Source organism: Oncorhynchus mykiss, chromosome 1, assembly GCF_013265735.2.
Source record: "Oncorhynchus mykiss isolate Arlee chromosome 1, USDA_OmykA_1.1, whole genome shotgun sequence".
In the NCBI taxonomy this organism is placed as follows: Eukaryota; Metazoa; Chordata; class Actinopteri; order Salmoniformes; family Salmonidae; genus Oncorhynchus; species Oncorhynchus mykiss.
In genome coordinates, this window is record NC_048565.1 from 8191506 (window position 1) to 8215636 (window position 24131).

Consider the following 24131-nt stretch of genomic DNA (forward strand, 5'->3'; position numbering starts at 1 on the left):
TAATCCTAGTAAACATTCGCTGTCTTAGGTCAGTTAGGATCATCACTTTATTTTAAGAATGTGAAATGTCAGAATAATTACTAGAGAGAATGATTTATTACAGCTTTTATTTCCTTCGTCACATTCCCAGTGGGTCAGAAGTGGACATACACTCAATTAGTATTTGGGAGCATTGCCTTTAAATAGTTTAACTTGGGTCAAACGTTTCTGGTAGCCTTCCACAACCCTCCCACAATAAGTAGGGTGAATTTTGGCCCATAATTATTGGAATGTTCGTCTTAACATGATGCTGATGTTTACAGACACATTAGTACTTGATTGCAGATATCTACGAATAAAGAGGTCTCCTTAATTTAGTCATGAACTAATTTCAGGACTCATATTACCGCCCATCTATAATTAAATTATCAGCCTCTATGTTGTATCAGACACGAGATATAGAATAAACATTACCATTTCATAACATTTCATAAGTTATATAACTAATTATTTGGGTGGGAGAGCTGAATGGGGGGACATTGGGACACCTGTTCCTTTGTGTGCTGAGGTGAACCCCCCCAGCTCATTTCCATAGCCCAGTATGTGTATTGTCTGCAGAGCTGTGGTACACTATCGTCAGATGCCCACTGGTTGCACTTGTTGCGTAGGTTGGTACACCACAGCTCTGGGGTGAAATGTCCCCTAGGTACAGATGTAGGATCAGCTTCCCCTCCGCCAATCCTAACCTTAACCATTAGTGTGGAAAATGATACACTGACCCAGGATCAGCTTCTATGGGCAACTTCACCCTCCACCACAGCCATTTACTGTGGCTCACGCCTGTTTTGTATCCAACCCCCTGCAGGTAAAGTAGCTCTGTACCACAAGAGTTCACCTGCTCTACTGACCACCTCATTTGCCCCAAAGTTTATGGATCTCACTCATGGTCTTCTCTGTTGCTAGGCATATTTCTACCACATTTCTACAACACTTTAGTTTGATTGCACAATCAAGAATATCATTGAATCCTCGTGTCACTTCTAACGTATCAGAGATCTTTGTTGCAGGAGAACTGTGTTAAAACTTGAAAACAGTCTGGAGCTGTAAGATTTTCTGTGGATTCTCCAACAGCAAATTATGATATGACATGACAATACATCAACATAAGTGTTTAACTATGCAAATTAGTCTGTATATGTACAATTTGTTCCAGCTGGTGAAGAGGTGCTATCGATGGGTGTTAGGAAACAAAGCTTTGCTCTGAACAATTCTTCAGCCAGAGGATCGAAACGGTCAAGAACTTGTAGCTTGCTGCTTAATGGCAGCCAAGGATTTTTCCAAAATGGAGGTAAATATCTTTCATTCTAATGCCTTTTGTTACAATTGGGGGTTTTACGTTACTTAAGTTGTGTGTCTGTGTGTTGTGCTTCAATGCATTTACTGTAATTGGTCAAAACATTTGATCGGTGTCTATCAAGTAATGAGAGAGGTACATTTAATTTAAGGTAAATTAAGGTTTGAATTCATAAAGTCATTCATGGTGTTATACAAATTGTGTTAATTATCAAACATACACTAAACAATGGACCGTATCTCTAAAATACAGTTTGACCTTTGAACCTAATAGTGATTTTTTTTTATTGCTATTTCAGTCTCAACGATGGTGGGTCAGTTCCCACCAGGTTCTGTTCATCATCTGCTGTATCATGGTACAGGGTAGGTACAGCTTGGACACGGGAAAAAATGAGTAAAGTCAACTAATTTAAGCAAACTTAAAGTATTATATTTGAGTAATAGTTTGTTTTCATTTATTATTTAGTTTTATGTTAACTTTTTGATATTACTTGGGGTATCTGATACCTTAACCATCAAGTTCTTAACATAATTTATTTGTGGGTTTGCAGTCAATTCATTTCACCATCATATGAAAAAGTACCAAGGTCTTCATCATTCAAACAAGATTCTAATAATGATATCTACAGTAGGCAGGAACCCCATTAGTTGGTAAAATTAAAGACTTTTCACTGAAGATGTTCTTATATTTGACCTAATTTACCAGATTCTCATATCCAGAGCAACATAGTGAGTGAATACATATATTTATTTAATTTAACTAGGCAAGTCAGTTAAGAACAAATTCTTATTTTCAATGACGGCCAATGACAGCCTAGGAACAGTGGGTTAACTGCCTATTCGGGGGTTTGAACTTGCAACCTTCCGGTTATTAGTCCAACGCTCTAACCACTAGGCTACCCTCCCACAGGTCCCCTGTGGGAATTGAACCAACAACTCTGGCATTGCAGCATCATGTTTTACCAACTGGGCCACACAGGGTCATAACAAAACCACAATTTAAAGCAGCATGGTTACCATTGTTTCCCCAGCGCCATGCCTGAGATGTAAGATAGTGGTGAACTGCACCAACCCCAACACCATATCCCTTCTGGCCGCCCTGGAGAACGTCATGACATTGTACTCCATACGACCTGTCATGAACCTCTCAACCCCCACCAACATCAGCATGTACTTCACTCTCTACGGCATCCTGGGTGTGGTAAGGAGTAGTAGGACAGCATGGTATCCCTTTCAACTAGTTCACCTGAGGAGACAAACCATTAAATCCATCAATGTATTTGACATGTGCTATATAGTTCTGAATGTTCCTCCACATCCTGTTTCGTAGACGTATGTAAAATGTGTCTTTATTGCCTTTACTTTGTAGGAAAACTAATTCTCTTTTCAGGAGGAAAAAGCACAACTGTTGTATACCTACATTTGGCTGGTGAAGGTAAACTTATTATTTTTGCAAGTATACGTACACAGTGTATGGGAGTCATTATCAATGTGCACTTTGGTTTCTGATTCTCCTACAGCACCTGTGTTAAGGACGTTACTTCACATTACTTCATATTTGTTAGGGCACCAATATGTACTGGATAGCAATAGTGATATATATTTGGTTAAAAAAAAACAAATACATTTAATCTTTGACTGTATTACAATCCTAACATCATATTATAATTGTGAATGCTGCTTACAAACATATTGTATTGTTGCTAATGTGTTGTTTTAGGAATGGGAGAATGAATTTTTCAGCTGGGACCCAGTCCAATGCGGCTCTGCCAATATTTCTCTCCCCAGGGAAAGGTTCTGGTCACCAGATGTGGTAATCAATGAATTGTGAGTTAAACATCTCTATAGTCTATATAGATACGATATACTTATTTTTTTGATGAAACGTTGACTTTGGTCTTCCTGATATTAGCCCATAGAAACACATTGAATAACAGACTAATACATGGAAAAACACAATCAAAAAATGATGAAAAGGAAGTTTGTTTTAAAGTGTCTGTCCTATATCTGAGAGATAAACGAAAGATCAGGCAATGTATCATTTAAAAAATGGGCCTCACAATGGATCTCAGGATGTCGTTGCGGTACTTTTGTGCATTCAAATTGACAATTGATCAAATTAAATTATGTTCGTTGTCCGTAGCTTATGCCTGCCCCATACCATAACCCCACCGTCACCATGGGGAACTCTGTTCACAATGTTGGCATCAGGAAACCACTAGCCCTCACAACTTCATACACTGCGCTTGTGTGGCCGGATGTACTGCCAAATTCTCTAAAATGACGTTGGAGGCAGCTTATGGTAGAGAAATGAACACAGGACATTCCTGCAGTCAGCATGCCAATTGCATGCTCCCTCAAAACTTGAGACATCTGTGGCATTGTTTTGTGTGACAAAACTGCACATTTTAGAGTGGCCTTTTATTGTCCCCAGCACAAGGTGCACCTGTGTAATAATCATGCTCTTTAAACAGCTTCTTGATATTCCACACCTGTCAGGTGGATGGATTACCTTGTCAAAGGATAAAGGCTCACTTACAGGGATGTAAACACATTTCCGAGGTGTAGTTAGGAATGAAGTTGGGAGATCGGCGGTAACTACTTCAAACGAGTCTCATGAATTTATGGGGGTCGTAGAGCAAAATGGAGAATTTTGAGTATTTGTGACAGTCATATTAGTTTGTTTGGACTCAGACAGACGTTTTCGAGAGAAGACCGATTTTCAGGATGTCGAATGGTCTGACAAACACAACTATAACTCAGCCACCTTCCACCGCAGATGCAGAAGGCCGTCATTGGCCGATGTGGTGGATTGAGACACAGGCCCTACAAATCTCCAGCTTAAAAAGATTTTGATAGGGATGTTTTTATTATGCTAATTAGAATTCAGCGAGGGTGAAGACATCTTAAAAACTTCTTAGGGCTGCAATCGCGTTAACGGGATCGATATGACAACAGCCAGTGAAAGTACAGGGCGTCAAATTCACAACAACAGAATTCTCATAATTACAATTCCTCAAACATACATGTATTTTATACCGTTTTAAAGGTAATCTTGTTGTTAATTCCACCACAGTGTCCGATTTCAAATATGCTTTACAGCGAAAGCACCACAAACGATTATGTTAGGTCACCACCAAGCCAAAGAAAAAAAAAAATTCCAGCCAAAGAGAGGAGTCACAAAAAGCACAAATAGAGATAAAATGAATCACTAACCTTTGATGATCTTCATCAGATGCCACTCATAGGACTTCATGTTACACAATACATGTATGTTTTGTTTGATAAAGTTCATATTTATATAAAAAAATCTGAGTTTACATTGGCGCGTTACGTTCACTAGTTCCCAAAAACATCCGGTGATATTGCAGAGAGCCACATAATTTTACAGAAATACTCAATATAAATGTCGATGAAAATGTAAGTGCTAGACATGGAAATATAGATATACCTCTCCTTAATGCAACCGCTGTGTCAGATTTCAAAAAAACTTTACGGAAAAAGCAAACCATGCTATAATCTGAGTACGGCGCTCAGAAAACAAATAACATTTTCCGCCATGTTGGAGTCAACAGAAATCAGAAATTACATTATAAATATTCCCTTACCTTTGATGATCTTCATCAGAATGCACTCCCAGGAATCGCAGTTCCACAATAAATGCTTGATTTGTTCGATAATGTCCATTATTTATGTCCAAGTAGCTACTTGTTAGCGCGTTAGGTACACATATCCACACGCTCGTGCAGGTCAGACATAACTTCGGACAAAAACTTCAAAAAGTTATATTACAGGTCTTAGAAACATTTCAAACTAAGTATACAATCAATCTTTAGGATGTTTTTATCATAAATCTTCAAAAAAGTTCCAAATAATTCCTTTGTGTGTAGAGGAGCCATGGAATGCAGGTCGATATCAAGTGAAATGCGCATGACCAGGAAATGGCTCTCTGCCAGTAACCTGACTCATTCCCCTCTCATTCAGCCCCACAACACAGTAGAAGCCTCATTCAAGTTTCTAAAGACGGTTGACATCTAGTGGAAGCCTTGGGAAGTGCAACTTCATCCATATCCCACTGTGAATTCAATAGGGCCTGGGTTGAAAATCGACCAACCTCAGATTTCTCACTTCCTGTTTAGATTTCTTCTCAGGTTTTTGCCTGTCATATGAGTTCTCTTATACTCACAGACATAATTCAAACAGTTTTAAAAACTTCAGAGTGTTTTCTATCCAATACTACTAATAATATGCATATATTAGCAAATGGGAATGAGGAGCAGGCCATTTACTCTGGGTACCTCTGGGCACCTTTCATCCAAGCTACTCAATACTGCCCCTGCAGCCATAAGAAGTTTTAACAAACACTTTAATTCTGTCCCTTTTTATTGCACAAGTGACTGATTCAGTTTAGAACTTTAAAACACATGACTTATATCATGCCCATGGTTTGAAATTGTCCCCCTATTTCACCCTGTTTTACAGTATGGATGAAAACAGAGCTCCCATCGTCCCTTATGTGTACATTAAGCACTCTGGTATAGTGCGAGACGCCAACCCTGTCAGAGTGGTTAGCTCCTGTAACCTGGAGATCTACACCTTCCCCTTTGACGTCCAGAACTGCACCTTCACTTTCAGATCCTACATCCACCACGGTAAGACGTCAATGCAACCATGCTTTAGGACTTACTTGAACATAAGGGTCAGACGCCAAACCCATCACTCCTTCTCTCCCAAAAAAACATCCTGACTCTCTTGTGATCTGAAATGATAGGTACGAAACAGGATGGTCCATTGGTTCAATTTAGTTTTTGATAAATTACTTGGTGTCAACCAAGGGATCTGTTTGGTGTTAGGCCCAAGTTTACCATCCCCTCAGTACAGATCATGTTCTGCTTCCATATAGGTTCAACCCATTCATCCCAGTATGTCCCATTCATTTTTCTCCCCTGCAGTGTCGGACATAAGGATTATTTTAGGGAAGAAGGTGGAGGACATCCTGAAACGCTCCATTAGCGTGTTGTCCACTGAAGGGGAGTGGGAGCTGATGGACATCAAATCCAGCAAGTTCAAGTTATCATCATTTGATCAGGGAGAAAGCAACCCCTATGATGAGCTCTGCTTTTACGTACGAACCCAAAGAACTGTAATTTAGCTCTACTAGTACTGAATGTTGAGCTCTCTATATTTCTAGCGTTAGTTTTGTTTCAGAGACTAGTTCCTGTTTCACACATAGGATGCTAACCCAGATAATTATGGCTTTGTCTTGTCTGATATGGGAATCGACTGCACCAAGCCAGATCACCGTTGAAGATTTTCATTCACCATTGTGTCTCTAAACTGTAGATTATCCTGAGGCGCAGAGCCACCCTCTACGTGGTGAACCTCCTGATCCCCAGCTGCTTCCTCATCACTGTGGATCTCTTCAGCTTCCTGCTGCCTCCCCAAAACGTGGACCGCTCCTCCTTCAAGATGACCCTTATTTTGGGCTACTCAGTCTTCCTACTCATCATAAATAACCTGCTGCCCGTTACAGGAAGCACCATTCCACTGATAAGTGAGTATGAAAACATGTGTACTGGAAACACCATATTTTTCGTAAGTCATAAATGTAGATGTTTACTTTGTGTTATTGGATTAGCTGGTTAGGGTCAAGTATCATTTTGAAGTCCACTTCCTTTGTCCTCCTATGAGTTGCTGAATATTTCTTCTCTTCACCTCCCTCCTCCTGCACATACAGATGTGTTCTTCGCCATCTGCTTGGCTCTGATGGTGGCCAGCCTGCTGGAGACTATTCTCATCACCAACCTCCTGGTCGGCTCCAGTAACTTCCACCCAGTGCCAGGCTGGGTCCGAGTGCTCATCCTGCGCTTCATGGGCACCCTCGTCTGGCTGCCTCAGAAATCCAGAGAGGACAAGGTCATCCTCAATCCAGTTTCAAGAGGTACCCTGTCTGATCCTCCAGGGATTTACAATTACACAGACTTTCATTCAGTTAGCAGATCCTTGTCTTGTTCAACCCAATGCAATATAGTGAAGCATTTAATCACAGGCCTGAACAGTAACATAAATGCAGGAATCACTCTGATACATTTTTCCAGACACTTGACTAGTCTAAGGTCCGACCTTAGACAACCAATCATTTCTGTCTTTAGGAGGTATATTCATAATTTCTCCTTTCTCCCTTCCTTCCCTCTTGTCTCTAAGAAACAGACGTGAAAGTCTGCCCTCTAGTGACGGTGGAGAGACAGGTTCAAACAGGAGAACCAGGTAAGATGTGGGCTGAGGCAGACGATCCAGCCCTGGCGGAGCTGAGGAAGCTGGGCAATGAGCTCCAGTCCATCCGCCTCCAGGTGGCCCAGCATGTGGACGGGAACCAGATCTCCCAGGACTGGATGCAGGTGGGCTACATCCTCGACCGGCTGCTGTTTGGCGTCTACTGCATCTTCATCACCTTCAGCTTCATCGTCATCCTCAGCATCTGGAGTAATTCGTACAAACAGTGATGTACTGGTTAAAAAAAAATAGGTGGTTAAACGCCATTCGCTGTGAATAGAGAAATGCTCCTGATATGTTCTTCACATTTTTCCACGATAGGTGGCTAAATGTTTGTGTAAAATACAAAATGTGTGGAAAGAGTGCTTACCCTCCACTACACCACCGTGTACAAGACCTAAGAGTCTCCCATGTTGTCAACTGCTGTTGAGATTTAAAAACAATTACCTTAAAATTAGCATAACTTCAACGATCGCTTGTTTGATCTTCTGGCTGTGTGTGACTTATATATTACTATATTAGATTACATTTATTTTTCTTTGACAAATAAACATACTTTCACAAAAACCACTGTTTCATCACTAAGAACAATTCATTGGGGTCATCTGAGATGTTTTCTGAATTGTAATGTTGATGGTGGATCAATGATGATGAAGATGAAGATCTGTCACGCAAGACACGGATCAATGACATGCAAAGTAGGGGATCATCCAAAAACCACATCCTTGTTTGATTAGAGTGTCGACATACAGGAAGTTATTTTGGCGTATTTTCTTAGGATCCCCATCAGCTGTTACAAAAGCAGCAGCTACTCTTCCTGGGGTCCATACAATGCTCTTAGTTTTAGAGATGTTCCGTTCCAGTTTATTACTGGCCACCCATTCCAAAACTGACTACAACTCCTTGTTAAGGGTTTCCCTGTCTACAGTGGTACTGTAGATCTCCTCCCTGTCTACAGTGGTACTGTAGATCTCCTCCCTGTCTATAGTGGTACTGTAGATCTCCTCCCTGTCTATAGTGGTACTGTAGATCTCCTCAATGTCTACAGTGGTAGTGTAGATCTCCTCCTCCCTGTCCACAGTGGTACTGTAGATCTCCTCCCTGTCTACAGTGGTACTGTAGATCTCCTCCTCCCTGTCTATAGTGGTACTGTAGATCTCCTCAATGTCTATAGTGGTACTGTAGATCTCCTCAATGTCTACAGTGGTACTGTAGATCTCCTCCCTGTCTACAGTGGTACTGTAGATCTCCTCCTCCCTGTCTACAGTGGTACTGTAGATCTCCTCCCTGTCTACAGTGGTACTGTAGATCTCCTCCCTGTCCAGAGTGGTACTGTAGATCTCCTCAATGTCTACAGTGGTACTGTACATCTCCTCCTCCCTGTCTACAGTGGTACTGTAGATCTCCTCCTCCCTGTCTACAGTGGTACTGTAGATCTCCTCCTCCCTGTCTACAGTGGTACTGTAGATATCCTCCTCCCTGTCTACAGTGGTACTGCAGATCTCCTCCTCCCTGTCTACAGTGGTACTGTAGATCTCCTCCTCCCTGTCTACAGTGGTACTGTAGATCTCCTCCTCCCTGTCTACAGTGGTACTGTAGATCTCCTCAATGTCTACAGTGGTACTGCAGTTTAGATGCTCTGCATAACTAATTTGCATACTAACAACCTGTTTAAAATGATTTTTCATTTGTTCTTTCTGGTTTGTTTTAAGGTATAATGTTTTCTTCAGTATAAAGAGAAAGGTGTTTGTCTGTCAATGTTTTTTTAAAGTAAAGATGTCCCTCTAAAAATACCTTATTACAAGCACGAATGACAACTTTGAGAGAACTTGAATGTTATTATATTACTGAGAATGATCCATTTGACAAATAGGTGCAAAGCCTGCAGCATTACCTGAGTGGTGAGGTTTTACCAACTTGATAGTACAACAATATAGTATATTATGTTGCATGATACAAGTTTTGTCATTTTTGGAGGTTGCCAATGTCCCTTATGAATAACCTTGGCCTTATTGACAGTGGTGTAAAGTACTTATGTAAAAAATACTTTAAAGTACTACTAAGAGTATTTTGGGGGTATATGTACTACATATGACTATTTATATTTTTGCCAACTTTCCCTTTTACTTAAATACATTCCTAAAGAAAATAATGTGCTTTTTGCTTCATACATTTTCCCTGACACCTAAAACTACATTTTGACAGGAAAATGGTCCAATTCACACACTTATCAAGAAAACATCCCTGGTCATGCCTACTGCCTCTGATCTGGCGGACTCACTAAACACAAATGCTTCATTTGTTAGGTCTTGGAGTGTACCCCTGGCTATCCGTAAATAAATAAAATAAAAACACGAAAATTGTGCCATCTGGTTTGCTTAATATAAGGAATATGAAATTATTCATATTTTTACATTTTAGCAATTCCATGTACTTTTGATACTTACGTATATTTAAAAACAAATACTTAAAAACTTTTACTCAAGTAGAATTTTACTTGGTGACCACATTTTACTTGAGTCATATTCTATAAAGGAATCTTTACTTTTACTCAGTATGACAAATGAGTACTTTTTCCAGCACTGCTTATTGATTAGGTACCATTGATACTAAAGCATTTAATCCTGTGCATGTGCTCTTCTTACCCTTTCTTTCTCTCTTTATCTCTCATTATTTATTTCTCTCTTTCTTTCTTTCATTCGTTATCTCCCTCTTCCATTGGTCTCCGGCTCTCTCTCTCTCTCTCTCTCTCTCTCTCTCTCTCTCTCTCTCTCTCTCTCTGTGTCTCTGTCTCTCTCGCTCTCTTTCTCCATCCATCTTTCCTTAGGTCATGAACTAATTCCAGGGCTCATATATCGCCCGTCTAGAATTAAATGATCAGCCTATATATTGTATCAGACGCTGGACAGAGAATAAACATTACATTACATACACTCTCGTTGGCTGGCCCTCACTTCATACTCCCCGCCAAACCCACTGGCTCCAGGTCATCTAAAAGTCTCTGCTAGGTAAAGCCTGGCCTTATCTCAGCACACTGTAGCACGCCCTCCAGCAGGTATATCTCACTGGTCACCCACAAAGCCACATTTTCCTTTGGCCGCCTCTCCTTCCAGTTCTCTGCTGCCAATGACTGGAACAAACTGAAAAAATCCAACTACCGCATCCCCATACAGTATTTATTTATTTTACTTTGCACCCCAGTATCTCTACTTGCACATTCATCTTCTGCACATCTACCATTCCAGTGTTTAATTGCTATATTGTAATTACTTCACCACCATGGTCTATTTATTGCCTTACCTCCCTTATCCTACCTCCTTTGCTCACATTGTATATAGACTTTTTCTACTGTATTATTGACTGTATGTTTGTTTTTTCCATGTGTAACTCTGTGTTGCTGTTTGTGTCGAACTGCTATGCTTTATCTTGGCCAGGTCACAGTTGTACATGAGAACTTGTTCAGAACTGGCCTACCTGGTTAAATAAAGGTGAAATAAAAATTAAATAAAAAAAGAACACAAGTTATATAACTAATGATTTGGGTGGGAGAGCTGAATGGGGGGACATTGGGACACCTGTTCCTTTGTGTGCTGAGGTGAACCCCCAGCTCATTTCCATAGCCCAGTACGTGTATTGTCTGCAGAGCTGTGGTACACTATCGTTCGATGCCCACTGGTTGCACTTGTTGCATAGGTTGGTACACCACAGCTCTGGGGTGAAATGTCCCCTAGGTACAGATCTAGGATCAGCTTCCCCTCCCCCAATCCTAACCTTAACCATTAGTGTGGAAAATGATACACTGACCCAGGATCAGCTTCTATGGGCAACTTCACCCTCCACCACAGCCATTTACTGTGGCTCACGTCTGTTTTGTATCCAACCCCCTGCAGGTAAAGTAGCTCTGTACCACAAGAGTTCACCTGCTCTACTGACCACCTCATTTGCCCCAAAGTTTATGGATCTCACTCATGGTCTTCTCTGTTGCTAGGCATATTTCTACCACATTTCTACAACACTTTAGTTTGATTGTACAATCAAGAATATAATTGAATCCTTGCGTCACTTATAAGGGATCAGAGATATTTGTGTCAGGATAATTGTGTTCAAACTTGAAATAGTCTTGAGCTGTGATTTTCTGAGGATTCCCCAAAAGCAACTTCATCTATATTCTTCAGACCTGTCTATTTACCACCACAAACCGATGCTGGCACTATGACAAGTAAAAAGCTCTCACTCGCCCTCCATTTGGCAAATCTGACCATAATTCTATCCTCCAGATTCCTGCTTAGAAGCAAAAATTAAAGCAAGAAGCACAAATGACTCTGTCAACAAAAAAAGTGGTCAGATGTAGCAGATGCTAAGCTACAGGACAGTTTTTCTAGCACAGATTGGAATATGTTCCGGGATTCTTCCGATAGCATTAAGGAGTACAACACATCAGTCGCTGGCTTCATCAATAACTGCATCGATGAGGTAGTCCTGACGGTGACTGTACCTACATACCCCAACCAGAAAACATGGATTACAGGCAACATCCACACTGGACTTCCTGATGGGCTGCCCCCAGGTGGTAAGGGTAGGGAACAACACATCTGCCACGCTGATCCTCAACTCGGGGGCCCCTCAGGGGTGCGTGCTCAGGCCCCTCCTGTACTCCCTATCACTCATTACTGCACGGCCAGGCATGACTCCAACACCATCGTTAAGTTTGCTGATGACACAACAGTGATGTGCCTGATCACCGACAACAATGAGACATATAGGGAGGAGGTCAGAGACCTGGCCGTGTGGTGCCAGGATAACAACCTCTCCCTCAAAGTGATCAAGACTAAGGAGATGATTGTGCACTACAAGAAAAAGAGGACCGTGCACGCCCCCATTCTCATCAACGGGGCTGTAGTGGAGCAGGTTGAGAGCTTCAAGTTCCTTGGTGTCCACATCACCAACAAACTAACATGGTCCAAACACACCAAGACAGTCGTGAAGAGGGCACAACTAAATATATTCCCCATCTGGAGACTGAAAAGATTTGGCATGGGTCCTCGGATCCTCAAAATGTTCTACAGCTGCACCATCGAGAGCATCACTGCCCGGTATGGCAACTGCTCAACTTCCGACCGCAAGGCACTACAGAGGGTAGTTCGTACGGTCCAGTACATCACTGGGGGCCAAGCTTCCTGCCGTCCAGGACCTCTATACCAGGCGGTGTCAGAGGAAGGCCCTAAAAATGACCAAAGACTCCAACCACCCTAGTCATGGACTGTTCTCTCTGCTACCGCACGGCAAGCGGTACCGGAGCGCCAAGTCTAGGTCAAAGAGGCTTCTAAACAGCTTCTACCCCCAAGCCATAAGACTCCTGAACATCTTATCAAATGGCTACCCAAACTATTTGCATTGACCCCCCCCCCCCCCCCCCCCTCATTTACGCTGCTGCTACTCTCTGTTATTATCTTATCTTAACTATTAGCATAGTTACTTTAATAATAACAACTCTACGTACATGTACATATTAACCTCAATTACCTCAACTTAACCGGTGCCCATTGACTCTGTACCGGTACCCCCTGTATATAGCCTCCACATTGACTCTGTACCGGTAGCCCCTGTATATAGCCTCCACATTGACTCTGTACCGGTACCCCCTGTATATAGCCTCCACATTGACTCTGTACCGGTACCCCCTGTATATAGCCTCCACATTGACTCTGTACCGGTACCCCCTGTATATCGCCTCCACATTGACTCTGTACCGGTACCCCCTGTATATAGCCTCCACATTGACTCTGTACTGTAACACCCTGTATATAGCCTCCACATTGACTCTGTACCAGTACCCCCTGTATATAGCCTCCACATTGACTCTGTACCGGTACCCCCTGTATATAGCCTCCACATTGACTCTGTACCGGTACCCCCTGTATATAGCCTCCACATTGACTCTGTACCGGTACCCCCTGTATATCGCCTCCACATTGACTCTGTACCGGTACCCCCTGTATATAGCCTCCACATTGACTCTGTACCGGTACCCCCTGTATATAGCCTCCACATTGACTCTGTACCGGTACCCCCTGTATATAGCCTCCACATTGACTCTGTACCGGTACCCCTGAATATAGCCTCCACATTGACTCTGTACCGGTACTCCCTGTATATAGCCTCCACATTGACTCTGTACCGGTACCCCCTGTATATAGCCTCCACATTGCCTCTGTACCGGTACCCCCTGTATATAGCCTCCACATTGACTCTGTACCGGTACCCCCTGTATATAGCCTCCACATTGACTCTGTACCGGTACCCCCTGTATATCGCCTCCACATTGACTCTGTACCGGTACCCCCTGTATATAGCCTCCACATTGACTCTGTACCGGTACCCCCTGTATATAGCCTCCACATTGACTCTGTACCGGTACCCCCTGTATATAGCCTCCACATTGACTCTGTACCGGTACCCCCTGAATATAGCCTCCACATTGACTCTGTACCGGTACTCCCTGTATATAGCCTCCACATTGACTCTGTACCGGTACCCCCTGTATATAGCCTCCACATTGCCTCTGTACTGGTACCCCCTGTATATAGTCTCCACATTGACTCTGTACCGGTACCCCCTGTATATCGCCTCCACATTGACTCTGTACCGGTACCCCCTGTATATAGCCTCCACATTGACTCTGTACTGTAACACCCTGTATATAGCCTCCACATTGACTCTGTACCAGTACCCCCTGTATATAGCCTCCACATTGACTCTGTACCGGTACCCCCTGTATATAGCCTCCACATTGACTCTGTACCGGTACCCCCTGTATATAGCCTCCACATTGACTCTGTACCAGTACCCCCTGTATATAGCCTCCACATTGACTCTGTACCGTAATACCCTGTATATAGCCTCCACATTGACTCTGTACCGGTACTCCCTGTATATAGCCTCCACATTGACTCTGTACTGTAATACCCTGTATATAGCCTCCACATTGACTCTGTACTGTAATACCCTGTATATAGCCTCCACATTGACTCTGTACCGTACTACCCTGTATATAGCCTCCACATTGACTCTGTACTGTAATACCCTGTATATAGCCTCCACATTGACTCTGTACCGGTAGCCCCTGTATATAGCCTCCACATTGACTCTGTACCGGTACCCCCTGTATATAGCCTCCACATTGACTCTGTACCGGTACCCCCTGTATATAGCCTCCACATTGACTCTGTACCGGTACCCCCTGTATATAGTCTCCACATTGACTCTGTACCGGTACCCCCTGTATATAGCCTCCACATTGACTCTGTACCGGTGCCCCCTGTATATAGCCTCCACATTGACTCTGTACCGTAACACCCTGTATATAGCCTCCACATTGACTCTGTACCGGTACCCCCTGTATATAGCCTCCACATTGACTCTGTACCAGTACCCCCTGTATATAGCCTCCACATTGACTCTGTACCGTAATACCCTGTATATAGCCTCCACATTGACTCTGTACCGGTACTCCCTGTATATAGCCTCCACATTGACTCTGTACTGTAATACCCTGTATATAGCCTCCACATTGACTCTGTACTGTAATACCCTGTATATAGCCTCCACATTGACTCTGTACCGTACTACCCTGTATATAGCCTCCACATTGACTCTGTACTGTAATACCCTGTATATAGCCTCCACATTGACTCTGTACCGGTAGCCCCTGTATATAGCCTCCACATTGACTCTGTACCGGTACCCCCTGTATATAGCCTCCACATTGACTCTGTACCGGTACCCCCTGTATATAGCCTCCACATTGACTCTGTACCGGTACCCCCTGTATATAGTCTCCACATTGACTCTGTACCGGTACCCCCTGTATATAGCCTCCACATTGACTCTGTACCGGTGCCCCCTGTATATAGCCTCCACATTGACTCTGTACCGTAACACCCTGTATATAGCCTCCACATTGACTCTGTACCGGTACCCCCTGTATATAGCCTCCACATTGACTCTGTACCGGTACCCCCTGTATATAGCCTCCACATTGACTCTGTACCGGTACCCCTGTATATAGCCTCCACATTGACTCTGTACCGGTACCCCCTGTATATAGCCTCCACATTGACTCTGTACCGGTACCCCCTGTATATAGCCTCCACATTGACTCTGTACCGGTGCCCCCTGTATATAGCCTCCACATTGACTCTGTACCGGTACCCCCTGTATATAGCCTCCACATTGACTCTGTACCGGTACCCCCTGTATATAGCCTCCACATTGACTCTGTACCGGTACCCCCTGTATATAGCCTCCACATTGACTCTGTACTAGTACCCCCTGTATATAGCCTCCACATTGACTCTGTACTAGTACCCCCTGTATATAGCCTCCACATTGACTCTGTACTAGTACCCCCTGTATATAGCCTCCACATTGACTCTCTACCAGTACCCCCTGTATATCGCCTCCACATTGACTCTGTACCGGTACCCCCTGTATATAGCCTCCACATTGACTCTGTACCGGTACCCCCTGTATATAGCCTCCACATTGACTCTGTACTAGTACCCCCTGTATATAGCCTCCACATTGACTCTGTACTAGTACCCCCTGTATATAGCCTCCACATTGACTCTCTACCAGTACCCCCTGTATATAGCCTCCACATTGACTCTGTACCGGTACCCCCTGTATATAGCCTCCACATTGACTCTGTACTAGTACCCCCTGTATATAGCCTCCACATTGACTCTCTACCAGTACCCCCTGTATATAGCCTCCACATTGACTCTGTACCAGTACCCCTGTATATAGCCTCCACATTGACTCTCTACCAGTACCCCCTGTATATAGCCTCCACATTGACTCTGTACCGGTACCCCCTGTATATAGCCTCCACATTGACTCTGTACCGTAATACCCTGTATATAGCCTCCACATTGACTCTGTACCGGTACCCCCTGTATATAGCCTCCACATTGACTCTGTACCGTAATACCCTGTATATAGCCTCCACATTGACTCTGTACCAGTACCCCCTGTATATCGCCTCGCTATTCTTTTTTTTTGTCAGGTATTTTTCTTAAAACTGCGTTGTTGGTTAAGTGCTTGCAAGTAAGCATTTCACTGTAAGGTCTAGACACCTGTTTTATTCAGCGCCTGTGACTAATAACTTTTGATTTGTTATGCCATGACAATACATCAACATAAGTGGTTAACTATGCAAATTAGTCTGTATATATAAAATGTGTTCCAGCTGGTGAAGAGATGCCATCGTTATGGGAGTGAGGTAACAAAGCTTTGCTCTAGACAGTTCTTCAGCCAAACTACTGTAGGATTGAAACAGTCAACAGTAGTTTGCAAAAACTTGCTGCTTAATGGCAGCCAAGGATTTTTCCAAAATGGAGGTAAATATCTTTCATTCTAATGCCTTTTGTTACAATTGGGGGTTTTACGTTACTTAAGTTGTGTGTCTGTGTGTTGTGCTTCAATGCATTTACTGTAATTGGTCAAAACATTTGTTAGGTTTACTTTTGTGGTAAATTAGGTTGTGAATTCTTACTGTAATTCATGGTGTTATACACGTTGTATTAATTATCAAACATACACTAAACAATGGACCGTATCTCTAAAATACAGTTTGACCTTTGAACCTAACAGTGATTTTTTAAATGACTATTTCAGTCTCAACGATGGTGGGTCAGTTCCCACCAGGTTCTGTTCATCATCTGCTGTATCATGGTACAGGGTAGGTACAGCTTGGACACGGGGAAAAAATGAGTAAAGTCAACTAATTTAAGTAAACTTAAAGTATTATATTTGAGTAATAGTTTGTTTTCATTTATTCTTTAGTTTTATGTTTACTTTTTGATATTACTTGGGGTAGCTGATACCTTAACCATCAAGTTCATAATGTATTTCTGGGTTTGCAGTCAATTCATTTCACTATCATATGAAAAAGTAGCAAGTCTTCATCATTCTAAGAAGAATCTAATAATGATATCTACATTACGCAAGAACCCTAAAATGAATGACTTTTCACTGAAGATGTTCTTATATTTGACCTCATTTATCAGATTCTCATATCCAGAACAACATACAGTAGAGAGTGAATACATTTTCATCCTGGTCCCCCGTGGGAATTGAACCCACAACTCTGGTGTTGAAAGTGCCATGTTCTACTAACTGAGGAACACAGGACCATAACAAAACCACAATATAAAGCAGCATGGTTACCATTGTTTCCCCAGCGCCATGCCTGAGATGTAAGATAGTGGTGAACTGCACCAACCCCAACACCATATCCCTTTTGGCCGCCCTGGAGAACGTCATGAAGTTGTACTCCATACGACCTGTCATGAACCTCTCAACCCCCACCAACATCAGCATGTACTTCACTCTCTACGGCATCCTGGGTGTGGTAAGGAGTAGCAGGACAGCATGGTATCCCTTTCAACTAGTTCACCTGAGGAGACATACCATTAAATCCATCAATGTATTTGACATGTGCTACATAGTTCTGAATGTTCTTCTACATCCTGTTTCGTAGACGTATGTAAAATGTGGCTTTATTGCCTTTACTTTGTAGGAAAACTAATTCTCTTTTCAGGAAGAAAAAGCACAACTGTTGAACACCTACATTTGGCTGGTGAAGGTAAACTTATTATTTTATTATTTTTTGCAAATATATGTACACAATGTATGGGAGTCATTTTTGCACTTTGGTTTCTGATTCTCCTACAGCACGTTACTTCTGTGTTAGGGCACAACATCCATTCACCAATATGTACTGAATAGCAATAGTGATATATATATATATATATTTGGTTAAAACTAAAATATATATTTTATCTTTGACTGTCGAACAATCCTAAACATCATATTATCAATTAGAATGCTGCTCACAGACTTCTTACAAACATATTGCATTGTTGCTAACTTGTTGTTTTAGGAATGGGAGAATGAATTTTTCAGCTGGGACCCAGTCCAATGCGGCTCTGCCAATATTTCTCTCCCCAGGGAAAGGTTCTGGTCACCAGATGTGGTAATCAATGAATTGTGAGTTAAACATCTCTATAGTCTATATAGATACGATATACTTATTTTTTTGATGAAACGTTGACTTTGGTCTTCCTGATATTAGCCCATAGAAACACATTGAATAACAGACTAATACATGGAAAAACACAATCAAAAAATGATGAAAAGGAAGTTTGTTTTAAAGTGTCTGTCCTATATCTGAGAGATAAACGAAAGATCAGGCAATGTATATTTTTTTTGGACCAATATTTAAACTATTTTTTTGGCACTAAAACTACTTCAATATACACTGAACAAAAATATAAACGCGACATGCAACAATTTCAACGATTTTACTGAGTTACAGTTCAAAGGAGGAAATCAGTCAATCGAATAATTTCATTAGACCCTAATCTATGGATTTCACATGATTGGGAATACAGATATGCATCTATTTGTTACAGATACCTTAAAAAAAATGGGCCTAGGATTTCGTTGTGGTAATTTTGTGCATTGAAATTGACAATTGATCAAATGCAATTATGTTTGTTGTCCGTAGCATATGCCTGAGCATACCATCACCCCACCTACTCCATGGGGAACTCTGTTTACAATGTTCACGATGTTGACAACAGCAAACCGCTCGCCCAAACAACGTCATACACATGGTCTGTGGTTTTGAGGCCGGTTGGACGTACTGCCAAATTCTCTAAAATGACGTCGGAGGCAGTTTATGGTAGAGAAATTGACATGAAATCTTCTGCCAAGAGCTCTGGTGGACATTCCTGCAGTCAGATTGCCAATTGCACACTCCCTCAAAACTTTTCCCCAGCATAAGGTGCACCTGCGTAATAATCATGCTCCTCAATCAGCTTCTTGATATGCCACACCTGTCAGGTGGATGCATTACCTTGTCAAAGGACAAATGCTCACTAACAGGGATGTAAACGAATTTGTGCAACCTGACGTCAAGGCAAAGGGTGGCTACTTTGAAGAATCTCAAATATAAAATAATATATACGATGTTTTTGGTTACTACATGATTCCCATCTGTATTATTTCATAGTTTTAATGTCTTCACTATTATTTTACAATGTAGAAAATAGTGAAAATATAGAAAAAACATGGATTGAGTAGGTGTGTCCAAACGTTTGAGTGGCACTGCATGTACTTCCATAATTGATTTTAACTGCTACCATGCTCCCTTCAGATGAGTCTTGTGAGGCTTGTGGTTGTCCTAGAGCAAAACCACAAACATGTATGTGTTTGTGAGTCTCACCTTTCGGACACGAGGTTGGTAACACCATAGTATTTGTGAGAGTCTCATCTTTCCATGGAGTGGTCATTTTAGTTAGTTTGGACTCAGACAGACGTTTTCGAGAAAAGACAGATTTTCGGGATGTCGAATGGTCTGACAAACACAACTGTAGCTCGGCAACCTTCCACCGCAGATGCAGAAGGCCGTCATTGGCCGATGTGGTGGATTGAGACACAGGCTATAGAAATCCATATCTTAAACAGACAGATCTTGATAGGGATGTTTGTATTATGCTATTTAGAATTCTGCGGGAGAGCGGACATCTTAACAAACACTTTAATTCTGTCCCTTTTTATTGCACTATTGACAGCTTCAGTCACAATTAAAAAATATAAAACATATGACTTATATCCTGCCCATGGTTTGAAATTGTCCCCCTATTTCACCCTGTTTTACAGTATGGATGAAAACAGAGCTCCCATCGTCCCTTATGTGTACATTAAGCACACTGGTATAGTGCGAGACGCCAACCCTGTCAGAGTGGTTAGCTCCTGTAACCTGGAGATCTACATCTTCCCCTTTGACGTCCAGAACTGCACCTTCACCTTCAGATCCTACATCCACCACGGTAAGACGTCAATGCAACCATGCTTTAGGACTTACTTGAACGTAAGGGTCAGACGTCAAACCCATCGCTACTTCTCTCCCAAAAAAACATCCTGACTCTCTTGTGATCTGAAATGATAGATGTGAAACAGGGTGGCCCATCGAGTCCATTGAAGTTTTTGATAAATGACTCGGTGTCAACCAAGGGATCTGTTTGGTGTTAGGCCCAAGTTTACCATCCCCTCAGTACAGATCATGTTCTGCTTCCATATAGGTTCAACCCATTCATCCCAGGATGTCCCATTCCTTTTTCTCCCCTGCAGTGTCGGACATAAGGATTATTTTAGGGAAGAAGGTGGAGGACATCCTGAAACGCTCCATTAGCGTGTTGTCCACCGAAGGGGAGTGGGAGCTGATGGACATCAAATCCAGCAAGTTCAAGTTATCAACATTCAATCAAGGAGAAAGCAACCCCTACGATGAGCTCTGCTTCTATGTAAGAACCCAAAGAACTGCAATTTCTGAGACGCCAGTAATTTAGCTCTACTAGCACTGAATGTTGAGTTCTCTATATTTCTAGCATTACTTTTGTTTCAGAGAGTACTTCCTGTTTCACACATAGGATGCTAACCCAGATAATTATGGCTTTGTCTTGTCTGATATGGGAACGACTGCACCAAGCCAGATCACCCTTGAAGGTTTTCATTCCCCATTGTGTCTCTAAACTGTAGATTGTCCTGAGGCGCAGAGCCACCCTCTACGTGGTGAACCTCCTGATCCCCAGCTGCTTTCTCATCACTGTGGATCTCTTCAGCTTCCTGCTGCCTCCCCAGAACGTGGACCGCTCCTCCTTCAAGATGACCCTAATTTTGGGCTACTCCGTCTTCCTGCTCATCGTGAATGACCTTCTGCCCGTCACAGGAAGCACCATTCCACTGATAAGTGAGTATGAAAACATGTGTACTGGGAACACCATATTTTTCGTAAGTTATAAATGTAGATGTTTACTTTGTGTTATTGGATTAGCTAGTTAGGGTCAAGTCCAAGTCCACTTCCTTTGTCCTCCTAAGAGTTGCTGAATATTTCCTCTCTTCACCTCCCTCCTCCTGCACATGCAGATGTGTTCTTTGCCATCTGCTTGGCTCTGATGGTGGCCAGCCTGCTGGAGACTATTCTCATCACCAACCTCCTGGTCGCCTCCTGCAACTTCCCCCCAGTGCCTGGCTGGGTCCGAGTGCTCGTACTGCGCTTCATGGGCACCCTCGTCTGGCTGCCTCAGAAATCCAGAGAGGACAAGATCATCTTCAATCCAGTTGCAAGAGGTACCCTGTCTGATCCTCCAGGGATTTACAATTACACAGACTTTCATTCAGTTAGCAGATCCTTGTCTTGTCCCAACCCAATGCAATATAGTAAAAACCTTCAATCACAGGCCTGAACAGTAACATAAATGCAGGAATCACTCTGATACATTTTTCCAGACACTTTACAAGGTCCGACCTTAGACAGAATTAAACTTCCCACGTACGTCAATAATTTCTGTCTTTAGGAGGTACATTCATAATTTCACCTTTCTCCCTTCCTTCCCTCTTGTCTCGAACAAACAGATGTGAAAGTCTGCCCTCTAGTGTTGGTGGAGAGACAGGTTCAAACAGGAGAACCAGGTAAGATGTGGTCAAAGGCAGGCGATCCAGCCCTAGCGGAGCTGAGGAATCTGGGCAATGAGCTCCAGTCCATCCGCCTCCAGGTGGCCCAGCATGTGGACGGGAACCAGATCTCCCAGGACTGGATGCAGGTGGGCTACATCATAGACCGGCTGCTGTTTGGCATCTACTGCATCTTCATCACCTTCAGCTTCATCATCATCCTCAGCATCTGGAGTAATTCGTACAACCAGTGATGTACTGGTTAAAAAAACTAGGTGGTGAAACGCCATTCGTTGTGAATAAAGTAACGCTCCCGATATGTTCTTCGCATTTTTCCACGATCGGTGGCTAAATGTTTGTGTAAAATACAAAATGTGTGGAAATAGTGCTTACCCTCCACTACACCACCGTGTACAAGACTTAAGAGTCTCCCATGTTGTCAACTGCTGTTTACATTTAAAAACAATTACCTTAAAGTTAGCATAACTTAACAATTGTTTGTTTGATCTTCTGGCTTCACTGAGTAAGTGTGTTGACTTATATATTACTACATTAGAGGAAATATATTTTTCTTTGACAAATAAACATGCTTTCACGAAAACAACTGTTTCATTACAAACAACAATTCATTGGGGTCATCTGAGATATTTTCTGAATTGTAATGTTGATGGTGGATCAATGATGATGAAGATGAAGATCTGTCACGCAAGACATGGATCAATGACATGCAAAGTCGTGTATCATCCAAAAACCACATCCTTCACTAAGTTGTTTTTTTGTTGTATTTCATTGGGATCCCCATTTTCTGTTACAAAAACAGCAGCTACTCTTCCTGGGGTCCAACACGAAACATGCAACATTACATAATACAGAACATTAAAAGACAAGAACAGCTCAAGGACAGAACTAAATCAATTTAAAAATGTCACACATAGTCTACATGTCAATACATACACACAATATCTAGGTCAAGATAGGGGGGAGACATTGGTCCGTGAGGTGTTGCTTTACTTTGAAAACAGGTTTGCTGTTCATTTGAGCAATATGAGACGGAAGGGAGTTTCAGGCAATAATGGCTCTATATAATTTGCTCACTTTCTTGATTTTGTTCTGGGTTTGGGGACTGTGAAAAGACCCCTGGTGGCGTGTCTGGTGGGGTAAGTGTGTGTGTCAGAGCTGTGTAAGTTTACTATGGAAACCATTTGCAATTTACAACATGTGAAAGTTTCTTCTAAAAAGAAGAAGTGATGCAGTCAGTCTTTCCTCAACTCTCAGCCAAGAGAGACTGGCATGAATAGTATTTATATTAGCTCTTTGATTACAATGAAGAGCAAGACGTGCCTCTCTGTTCTGGCCCAGCTGCAGCTTAACTAGGTCTTTCTTTGTAGTACTTGACCACATGATTGGGCAATAATCAAGACAAAACTACAGTCTGCAGGACTGTTTGAAGTGTGGTGTCAAAAAGCAGAGCATCTCTTTATTACAGACAGACCTCTCCCCATCTTTACAACCATTTAATCTATGTGTTTTGACCCGGACAGTTTACAATCGAAGGTAACACCAAGTAATTCAATCTTCTCAAGTTGTTCAACAGCCACACTTTCATTACCAGATTCAGCTGAGGTCTCGAACTTACGGAACGATTTGTACCAAATACAATGTTCTTAGTTTTAGAGATGTTCACTTCCAGTTTGTTACTGGCAACCCATTCCAAATCTGACTACAACTCCTTGTTAAGGGTTTCCGTCACTTCATTCGCTGTGTTTGCTGAAACGAACATGGTTGAATCATAAATTGGTAGGGATACGATGTGGGAAGGCTTGAGATACTGCCTTTGTACCCGGTGGGGAGAAGAGACGGGTTGGTACTGGAACTAATGATATCATTGTCAGTTTATAACCTGTGGTAACCTGTATCGTGTTCAGTACTCTCGTCAATAAAGGCTGCTATTTGACTTTAAGACCGGGCTCTGTCCATTTCTATAAAATAAGGGTCTTACAAAT

The 24131-nt window shown here is 42.3% G+C and overlaps 2 protein-coding genes across 2 annotated transcripts; both read left to right on the forward strand.

Moving 5' to 3' along the window:
• Nucleotides 1-1176: 1176 nt before the first annotated feature.
• Nucleotides 1177-8161, forward strand: LOC110529566 (5-hydroxytryptamine receptor 3A). Its single transcript, XM_021611929.2, has 10 exons — nt 1177-1327; nt 1632-1695; nt 2364-2533; nt 2723-2767; nt 3053-3159; nt 5815-5984; nt 6285-6457; nt 6676-6886; nt 7070-7273; nt 7537-8161. The coding sequence occupies exons 1-10, from the start codon at nt 1298-1300 to the stop codon at nt 7833-7835; spliced, it is 1473 nt and encodes a 490-aa protein (XP_021467604.2). The 5' UTR covers nt 1177-1297; the 3' UTR covers nt 7836-8161.
• A 9666-nt stretch (nt 8162-17827) lies between these two features.
• Nucleotides 17828-22382, forward strand: LOC110497697 (5-hydroxytryptamine receptor 3A-like). The gene is made up of 6 exons (XM_036989287.1): nt 17828-18042; nt 20335-20504; nt 20806-20978; nt 21214-21424; nt 21601-21804; nt 22090-22382. The coding sequence occupies exons 1-6, from the start codon at nt 17828-17830 to the stop codon at nt 22380-22382; spliced, it is 1266 nt and encodes a 421-aa protein (XP_036845182.1).
• Nucleotides 22383-24131: the final 1749 nt, after the last annotated feature.

Coding starts and splice junctions, on each gene's coding strand:
- LOC110529566 (XM_021611929.2), top strand. CDS start 1,298: ATGGCAGCCAAGGATTTTTCCAAAATGGAG. Junction 1,696..2,363: donor CTGCTGTATCATGGTACAGG/GTAGGTACAGCT, acceptor TTGTTTCCCCAG/CGCCATGCCTGAGATGTAAG. Junction 3,160..5,814: donor GATGTGGTAATCAATGAATT/GTGAGTTAAACA, acceptor CCTGTTTTACAG/TATGGATGAAAACAGAGCTC.
- LOC110497697 (XM_036989287.1), top strand. CDS start 17,828: ATGGTTACCATTGTTTCCCCAGCGCCATGCCTGAGATGTAAGATAGTG. Junction 20,979..21,213: donor ACGATGAGCTCTGCTTCTAT/GTAAGAACCCAA, acceptor TCTAAACTGTAG/ATTGTCCTGAGGCGCAGAGC. Junction 21,805..22,089: donor CTTCAATCCAGTTGCAAGAG/GTACCCTGTCTG, acceptor TCGAACAAACAG/ATGTGAAAGTCTGCCCTCTA.